At 40.2% G+C, this 9,701-nt stretch overlaps 1 protein-coding gene and 1 long non-coding RNA gene across 2 annotated transcripts; one reads left to right on the forward strand and one right to left on the reverse strand.

Annotated features, from left to right (window-relative positions):
- The first annotated feature begins 2,391 nt into the window (after window positions 1-2,391).
- On the forward strand, window positions 2,392-5,554 carry LOC115663464 (accelerated cell death 11-like). The gene is made up of 4 exons (XM_030585465.2): window positions 2,392-2,762; window positions 3,610-3,782; window positions 4,947-5,092; window positions 5,267-5,554. Exons 1-4 carry the CDS (start codon window positions 2,547-2,549, stop codon window positions 5,383-5,385), a joined length of 654 nt encoding a protein of 217 aa, XP_030441325.1. The 5' UTR covers window positions 2,392-2,546; the 3' UTR covers window positions 5,386-5,554.
- A 163-nt stretch (window positions 5,555-5,717) lies between these two features.
- On the reverse strand, window positions 5,718-7,583 carry LOC130135784 (uncharacterized). The gene is made up of 3 exons (XR_008815019.1): window positions 7,329-7,583; window positions 6,260-7,093; window positions 5,718-5,991 (listed from the first exon to the last, which is right to left on the reverse strand). It is a non-coding gene; the product is annotated as an uncharacterized LOC130135784 (long non-coding RNA).
- Window positions 7,584-9,701: the final 2,118 nt, after the last annotated feature.

Genomic DNA, 9,701 nt, shown 5'->3' on the forward strand with positions numbered 1-9,701 from the left:
AAAGAACACCTTAGCTCAATTAAGGACACGTATAACAAAATTTCTGTTCCAAAAATATATTTATGAGCAGATAAATGCGTTTGATGAAGACATAAAATTTTTATTCCTAAAACAGAAATTCATTTGATAACAGCATAAAATTTCTATTTCCCTGATGGCGGCATCAACTTGGCAAGGGCAACGCTAGCGAACGGTAGGCGACAACGACGGACGGCAGCGAAGGCTGGCAGCGGCGGTCGGTGGGCGGCAACGATGTCGGCAGCAGGGAATCGAGAGAGAAAGGAGAGCGAGTCATGAAGAGAGAGAGGAGAGAGATGATTTCTAACAAAAATCAAAAAGTAAAAAATTTTAAGTTTTTATTTCTATTCTAAACCTATTTCTAAAATAGAAATTTGTTCTAGAAATAAAAAAAATGAAATTGCGTTATGAAACGGATAATTGTTCCAACCTCTTTCTGAAACAAAAATTCTGTTCTTGAAATTTCTTCACGCGCACCCTGAACTTCAACACCTCATTCCATCAGTTACCACTTCCAGGACTCTTTTTTATGCTCACTATTTTTCTTTTCCTTTAAATATTAGATGCCACATGACCGCTTTAACATATGCATTGAAACAAGTCATCTAATTCAAGTTTCGAACATTCATTTAGGATGACTATGTACCTAATTTAAAGATTCACCCACATAAAGTCTTAAACCTTTTACCAACTTGACTAATTTTCCGAAATTCTTTACCGTGGAGACTACGCTAGTCTATTGAAAATTTCCAAAATTCCTTGCCGTGGAGACTACGCTAGTCTATAGAAAATTTCCGAAATTCTTTGCCGTGGAGACTACGCTAATCTATTGAAAATTTCCGAAATTCTTTGCCGTGGAGACTACACTAGTCTATTGAAAATGTAGGCGACAATGAATGTCGCAATCAACTTTTTTTAATGGAAAATAAAGTATGCTTTTGTTTTGGTAAAGCATTGACGAAGGCACGAGGCAGGTTCGTCCATGTATGGCATTTGGCGGATGTCCCTATCGCGAAAATTTGTAGAGTCTTGCTAACAATGACTCAACTGGGCATTGCTTAGATAGTGAATGGTCTGAAATTGGGAAAAATACATCAAAAGTGTCAAAATTTATCTATGACCAATTTTTTTTTCGGATCACTTAAGTGTCAAAAAAAAAATTCTGATCACTTAAGTGCCAAAATCGAAGAAAAATGATCACTTAAGTGCAAAAAATTTGGCACTTAAGTGATCCGAAAAAAAAAGTTTTGGCATTTAAGTGATCGTTTTAAAATAAAAATTGACACTTAAGTGATCCAAAAAAAAAGTTTTGGCACTAAAGTGATTCTCGTTGACAAGTTTTGGCATTTCTTGTGTCCTTTTTCCATCTGAAATTATTTGACTACCCGCAAATTGTTTCGATAGCAATACACATCTTGATTACAAGTAAAGCAAATGTGACTTCTGTTGGTAAGGTTTCAAGAGACTTTGGGGATTCTACTTATAGAAATATGAAGGCAAAGTACGAAGATCAAGATGATATTTCCATCTTTCAACTGAAAATTGGCACCTTCCGAGCACTAGAATTCCTACACTCAACAAGTCACCGTACCACGCCAGCACGAAAAGTTAATCCGGAGATTTACGCCATCACAGTTACATAGAAAAGAAGAGAGAACCACGGAGTTACTTCACATCTGTATATCCAAGGAGCACACATTGCATAGCTCAAATTTTTCGTGTTTAATTTTGGGTAGACCACGCACAAGATCCTTGGTGGATAGCTTAGAAATCTGTCTCATACTCACATGACCTAGTATTCTATACCATAGTTCTTTCTCATCCTTGATAGACATTAAGCAATGACCAACATCATAATCAACATTGAGTAGATAAATATTTCCATATCTAGACATCTTTTGTTTCGCGGAAAATAAATAATTTGCAAAATATTTTTTTTTAACAAAGATTGCTTATATTGCTTATAAAAATAAATAAACGAAAAATATTTTCATTGTTCACAAATATGTTTAGACATAAGTTTTTGTCGATAATGAAAAAATTTTTCGTATTGAATTTATGTCTCGAGTTTAAGCCGTTTCTGAAACGTGACACACTTGGATAAATTTCTATAATTTATCTGTGAAGATATATATTTTCTGTTGGAGAAAATATTCAAAATTGCCACATAAAAGAAATCCTTCCGATGGCATGTACAGTAAAGGACGTCCTCAACAGAGAAAGGAATATTGGTGGGTCCAGGTCAAAGTTATTTTGTTGACTTTTGGAATTAAATAAAATTAAAAGGAAAAAGAAGGGCACACATATAAAAAGGCGTTTATATCTTATGCGAGGGTCCCAAGCGGCACATGCACGACACGAAGCCGCACAGTGCTGAAGACGAGTCGCGTGAAGGGGAGAAGAAAGAACGTCAGAGGAACGTTCTCGTTACAAGCCGTACGTGAGCGTTTTTAAGAAAATATTTATGAAATTATTTATTCTCGGCGAAAGATATAAACAGAGCCGACCTAGAATCCAAGTTCCAATCGATGGCCGAGCCAGGCGACGACGACAAGCCGCTGAGGAAGATCGCCCAGTCATTCAAGGAGCTCGCGGCGGCCCTGAACTCCGAGACGGCGGACCTGAACTCCGAGACGGCGGACATCGAGCTCGCGCCATTCTCCCAAGCCTGCTCTCTCGTGCTCCCTCTCATTGGCTCCCTCGGCATCGCTTTCAAGTTCGCCGAGATGGACTTGGCCCCCAAGGTATTATAGGATTCCGAGCGCTGCGACTTACACGGGTGCTAAATTCTTTTCCCTGACTCCCTCAATCATCGAGGTTAAAACTGTTGAGTTATGGAAGTGTTAGTAGCATCAGGGTTTGATGGCTGAGTTGATAGTATAGTAGTAGTGAGTGTACTGTGGAAGCTTGCAGAGGAAGGAAATTGAGTATTATTCTATTGACTTCTACTAAGGAAAAGGTTGGAATTGAAACCAACTCCGGTAATGACCCGGTCCAATCAGGGTGGGGAGTGGTCGCCGGGGCCAGAGAGGACCTGCTTCATCAAACAGGAAGAGAACGTATTTGAGATATATACGTGGAAACTGAAATTAACTTACGAATGCGCCTTTTGACGTAACGGTAAGCTTTGTATTGAAACTGCACAGTTAAACGCACTTAGGTGGGAGCATTATCAGGATGGATAACCTCTTGGGAATGTGTCCACCTGTACGCCAAAGGAAAAAATCGTGAAGCTCGTTATGGAACGGACCAAAACGGACAATACCTCAGTGAGTTAATATAGAGATGTTACAACCTATGATCCAACCAATTCTATTGGCCCGCAGATAATCTTGCTCTAATTAATGTAAGGAGCTGGATAACTAGCTTCAGGTGTCTTTCTGTGATTCGATAACTCCTCTCTTGGAGAATGCTGTTCCCTAAAAGTGATTTTGGGGTTTAAATAGGAATTTGCTATCACCCTTCATTCGATTTTGCAATTCACACTGTTTGCCTTTTCAAATTTGTCTTCCGATCGACCATTTATGTGATGGTTGATCATCTTGCTGCTAGTGCCCTTACTGCAATTTTTTCCTTTCCTGTGAAAAACAGGTTCGTATATTGGCAGACGCATCCAAGTCAATCAAGACCTTGCCAGCCTTGCTGGATTGCGATGTGGAAAGCAACTGCATCAGTAAACCAGGTTGCCATTCGAGACACCTTCTGAGGGTGAATCGGGGCCTAGACGTGGTCAGGGTATTCTTTGAACAGATTCTTGAATCAGAGTATGTAAATGACGCTCAGCTTTCTCTGTTGTACTTCTTTGCACATAACTGCGACAAGTTAGCAAATGTGTGTTTCCTGAACTGCTAATGATATTAAGTGGTACGAAAAGAAAAAATCCAGTATTTAGTCCATTTTCAACTTGTTTAGGGTGAACACAATTTCACGAAGCCCATAAAGCCACCTCCTAACAACCCCTTATCTTCCCACCAAGCAAATATTATAGGATGTAGACTTTTGTGGAGTAAGAGAGGAGGAAAACTCCACAAAGTTGAGAATGGGCGAGGGAATAATGAATTATCTTTGAAAGAACTACAGTTTGGAAGTCTCCATATGTGTCTTGTGAAGGTTGCACAATGTTAGGCTTGCGGTAGCTATATAAGTATGTGGTCATGTCAATGTGACAGACATTAATAGGGAGGGTCTTAAAAGATGTGCTTTGAGGAAATTACAGTAACATATCTCTTCTAAAATTAGGATCTCCTATACGCCCATTTCATACTGTGTATATGGATCTATACAATAGGAGTTAAATGCAACAAAATGTTAAATCCCCAGACAGTCTATAACCCGACCGCAAAGGAGGAAACTGGTTTGGGTTCGTGTCACTATGAGGCCTACATCTTAGGTCTCCACGCCAGCTGGAACCTCTACAACAGAAAACTCAAAATGGATCATCTCATTTTTTGATCTAATTGGGATATAATTTGGGTCGTGTCCCACTTGACAATGGGCGAAAGTGTATACTTTTTCCCTAGGCTAGATGAAATTGTGATGTCCTGAAAACTAAAGGAAAAATTTTGATTCTAGAACACCGAAGTTGGAAAGTGCACATCTTTGAAAGAAAGTTGGTGCTGAATTTATCGAGGATGGGATGGGAGGGACTCATGTAAAGTGGGTTAGACACAGGATATGTCTAGTCAATGTGCCTCTACAAAATGGAGTTCTGCAGTAGGGACAACACAATGAGAGGAGGACGAAGAAGACATGAGATAAAGAAGGATGTTGATTTATGGCGTTCAGGAAGGGTTAAAACTAAATAGTGGGTAAAAATGTTTTGGATCTGTTGGCTTTTCCTCATTAGCTATGCACTTGACATTGCTTTCATACATTGCTTTCATATGTTGTTATGGGTGATCTTTATGGCTTATTAATTTTTTTGGTAGGGGGGATTCCTACAAGGATGCAGCCAAAAAGGCTTACGCACAGGTTCTTGCTCCTTTCCATGGATGGGCTATTAGGAAAGCTGTAGCTGCTGCGATTAATCTCCTTCCCACAACGGGAGATTTATTGAAGAAAGTCAAAGAGGATGGTGAGTTTGTATGTATTTATAGCACTGTTTTTTTCATCCTCCCTCCTCTCTTCTTTTTATTTTGTCAGAACAATTAGGAAACATGCCCAAAGATACGTAGACCACGCTTTGTGGAGTGCTGGTTAGCTCCTCTGTTTCTAACATTCTTTTTCTAACACCATCTTCTTCTCGCAGAGAACTCGGCGAAGACTTATTTGCGGGATTACATTGTTGCTTCAGAAGCTGTCATTCTTTACGTCAATGGACTCTTCCTTTCTAGAGGACTAGGCGTTGATTTGAAAGAAAAGCCATGACACTTAAGTGAGCATTGCACAAAAGCTATACCATTCAAGTTAGCATCATGAGAAAGTTAAGACAAATATGATGTCCTTTTTTCCCATTTCTTATGACTTGGGAAACATATGATATCCGTAGTGATGTATCCATATATACTTGATTGCATAGTAACCTTGAGTTTGTCCATGGATCTTATTTACTTTGAATTTTAGACATTTTATCATTAGAGCAAAAGGTGTACGAGCACGTCATGGTAGTACTATTAAAGGGCTGTATTGTTGTTGTTGGCCTAATCATCATCCCAGGTACCTTCCCCCTTGCAATTGCTATCGCCCGCCGCAACCCTCTCCCCCACCATCAATTGTTGTCGACTCGTCGCATGTCATTGGCCGCTGGTTGCCCACCACCGCACACCGGTGGATGCTTCCATCACCACCAATTGACCTACGGATAAAGTCGCACCGCATTTGGTCCACCACTATCCCCAAGTATTAGTGTCGTGGCCATCACCGACAGCCACCTTGACCCAACATCTGGCACCGTCGCTCGCTTCCATTGCCATCAATAACCGAGTGCCACAGTTGAGGTTTGCCTGACGGCCATCGCCCCACGGTCAATAGTTGCTGCCGTCCTCGATCGTCAAAAAATTATTATTCTAGAAACCCTTGGACAAATAAGGTATCTTTCCAATTTACATGCCAAAAAGAATATTTGTTAAGGATGCGCGGATGATTCGGCCTTTATGTCGTTAAAAAACGTTTTTATTGACAGGATTAATTAATCCAGTGACGTAACATCTGAACGAACTTCTTTCCTTGCATTAACTCGCCTGTCAAACTGTATAAAAGTAACAACTTGATTGGATTGGTAACATCCGAACCAACTTCTCACCTTGCATAAACTCAAGCGATGGCCGACCACCAGCCACTGGGGAAGATGGCCCAGTCGTTCAAGCAGCTCGTGAAGGTTGTGTACTCCCAGATGGCCGATGTCGAAGTGGCGCTTTTCTCTTACGCCTGCTCTCTCATGTCCTCTATCTTCAGCTGCCTTGGCTTCACCTTAAGCCTCGCAAAGGAGGACTATGTCGAAAAGGTATCATTCGATTGCGAGAGTTGCGACTTATATGCGTGTTAGATTCTTTTCCCTGACTCCCTCGAAACATGGAGGTTTAAATTGTTTGGTTATGGAACCGCGTATACTCAGGGGTGTCAATGGGTCAGGTCGGGTTTCCATGATACCCGACCCGACTTGAAACAAGCAGAATGCTTGTGTTTCTGATCCGGAACCCGACCCAAACAGCAAATGACCCAGGCTAAAAGCCCAAGTCAGGTCGGGATCCGAGTATCCTTTTTTTTTCTTTTCAATTCAAAACATGACAATTAAATCCAGCTTTTCGAGCCATCAAACCAGAAAAAGACATACCGAGTGAATCAAGCATCAACCATTAAACCACTATCTGAAAGGATAAGATGCAGAGTTCTAAGCTCCCAAATCAGATGGTCGTACAGGGAATTTAATGGAATATGATGGACTAAATTGAAATTGTTTCAAACTTGACACGAGCAAAAACCGGTAAAAAATAAGACATGGTTCAACTATAACAATCACAAAACCGCAGAGCATTCAACTAAGGAAGGCCTCTCTTGATCGAAAGAGCTATACTTCTCAGTGTGACTTCACATACTCCAAAACGACATGGCGAGCCTCGATCTCTTCTCCAAAATCCTGCAAATTGATAAAATAGTAATGAGCCGCTTGATAAAGAAAATATGCAAGCAGAAACAAACATTCTACACCACTGTTAAGCATCACAGATGACCACTTACCTGTTCTAAACTTATACATGTTAGAAAACTTTCAATGATTTGTCAGCATAATAAGGTTACCACACACCATTGAGAGAAATAAGATAGGCCAACAAAAAGTTAATAAAATTCGGCAGAGATTGTGAAATAAGTACCTTTAAAACAACACAGGAGCAACCGATGACCTTCCTTGCTTTTCCTTCAGAATCAATCTTGCATAACTGCAGAAACAATTCTATCAGAAACCAAGATACTGACAATATATGGCAGCTTCATACTTGATGATTCATTCATCTGCAAAGCTGTATGAAAAGAAACACAAATGGATTGAAAGTAGAACATGACCAAACCATCTCACGACCTTCTCTCATCTTATCTTCGATTTGGGCAACACCTACCTATGTAGTCGTTTCCACATCTAATCACACCAACGTAATTGAAAATGGGAGAAGTACCAGATATTTGAACGGCAATTCGAAAGACTATAGCCACACTAGATTCATTTGGACAATCGCCAAACTTGATAGGGAGCCCCAATCAAAAACTTTTTTTTAAGGATATTAGAATCGGAGATTGGTTTGGGGACCAAATCTGTCATAACATAAATAATAGGAACAATTTATTTTATTCTTTTTGGAGTTGGGCAAGCCGACCCACCCCGGTTCCGCTAGACCGGAGGCCTCATCTACTTAGCATCAAAGCCAAAGTAACCCTTGAACCTACGATATCTAACAATCGGGTCACTCAAAAGTTTAACATCATGTGAAAAAAAGAGAAATATCCTCTACCACGTATAAAAATGGCCTATCTTGCCATTATAATTCCATACAATTCTTTCGGCCTACCTAGAAAAAAATTAGATTAATTTCCAATCTAAATACCCAAATACGCTTGGCCTCTTAAACATACACATAAACTGCAAGAATTGCGATTTTAGCGCCATTCTGTTTTGATGACCCGCTAAAAATAATGCTTGGTTGCTCGTGGTTTTGGCTTAAGGCCGATGGCGGAGGTGATCGATTTTGGGGTATCGTTCAGGGTAGCGAATATGCAGAGCGATACTTCCAGTTGCCCATGATTTGCCTTTATTCTCCTCAGCGATGCCTCGAATCTTCTGACTTGTTGAGGGTAATTCGTTTCTTTATGATGTATTGTGCCGACGCAGCGTCGTTGGTGCTCTTTATGTTTATCTTGTCCTTTCCATTGTTGGCTTACCATTAGTACTTCTTTCAACAGTGAATAGGGAAGCAAAGATGCACATCATTGTCGAGTGTCACGTATACAAGCATCTTTCGCATAACCTTGGTCGTAGTTACAGTTTTTAAATTAAACATTTCCTGGTATGCAGGGGGGAAATGTATCTTCTTCTTCTTCTTCTTGCAACGACAGCCTTTAGTCCGGTAACTCTCCTTTTAGCCACACTTCTTTTTAGATTACAATCACAAGGGTGCAGTTGATACTCCAACCTGCACAATAGAACGGAAATCAGCTCACAGCTTCTTTGGTACATGCACAGAGATTTTGGTGGCTTGTAGTGTACATAGAATAGCTTTTGACGCATTTGTCTGCTTAAAAGATTTACCCACTATAACCAGTTGGGCATTGTCGAAGTGGAAGAGAGAGGAAGAAGGAGAGGAGGAGATGAAAAGAAAACCGCACTTACTCATTCACCTCACCTGGACATGGACGAGGGCATGGACAGTGGAAAGTGGCTTGTTGGGTTCTTGATAGATTTGGGCGTCGTCAAGTGTTCACGTTGCCGTGGAAGAATGATAATCTTTTTTTGACAATTTGACTTTTCCATATTTGGTGGTATGTCAAAGATACAAAGTTCTCTGGACAAGAACTTAATCTTATTTCTGAAAAGTTAAAAGTGATTACAAACTGTGGAATATGTAAGCACAAAACAAGATTACAATTTGACTTTGACGTAATAAGCGCTCTGGCTTATTGACCTTGAATGGTTAAACGTGCTATTTCTGCATGGCTTCATACTGTGACCCAAGATCTAATAGCGGGGGTCTTTTGACCATTATACAAGCATGATACAACAAATTACGTACCGAAGACAATTGCATTAATCATGCGAATGAAAGAACTTATCCAAGAAGAGAAGGAGAAGAGCGTGGACGGCTCCGTTTGACGCGGAGCAAAACCCGACATGGATCAAGAACGGATATAGTGCGAACCCATTGGAACTCGTATCTAGTTCGGCTTTACTGCTCTGTAAGTACAGCAGAAGACTATTAGGGTGCGCATGACAATGTTTCTATGCCGCGGAACTATTTCTACTCAGAAATGATTTTTTTTTATTCTGTGCCCGGAAACAATTTCTAAGCATTTGAAGGCGTTTGGTAATCGTCCAAAATTTCTATTCCCGGGATAGAAAAGAACGTAAATACGTTTAGTAACTACACAAAATTTCTTTTTATTAATAATATTTTAAATTATTTAATATTTTTTTTCTTTTTTTTTCTTTCTATCCTTCCTTCTTTGGCCATGGCCGGTCGCGGCGCCGTGGCGACTGG

Source organism: Syzygium oleosum, unplaced genomic scaffold, assembly GCF_021117445.2.
Source record: "Syzygium oleosum isolate NSW1041296 unplaced genomic scaffold, Sole_v2.1 Sole_v2.37, whole genome shotgun sequence".
NCBI classification, from domain to species: domain Eukaryota; kingdom Viridiplantae; phylum Streptophyta; class Magnoliopsida; order Myrtales; family Myrtaceae; genus Syzygium; species Syzygium oleosum.

Coding starts and splice junctions, on each gene's coding strand:
- LOC115663464 (XM_030585465.2), top strand. CDS start 2,547: ATGGCCGAGCCAGGCGACGACGACAAGCCGCTGAGGAAGATCGCCCAG. Junction 3,783..4,946: donor GAACAGATTCTTGAATCAGA/GTATGTAAATGA, acceptor TTTTTTTGGTAG/GGGGGATTCCTACAAGGATG. Junction 5,093..5,266: donor GAAGAAAGTCAAAGAGGATG/GTGAGTTTGTAT, acceptor TTCTTCTCGCAG/AGAACTCGGCGAAGACTTAT.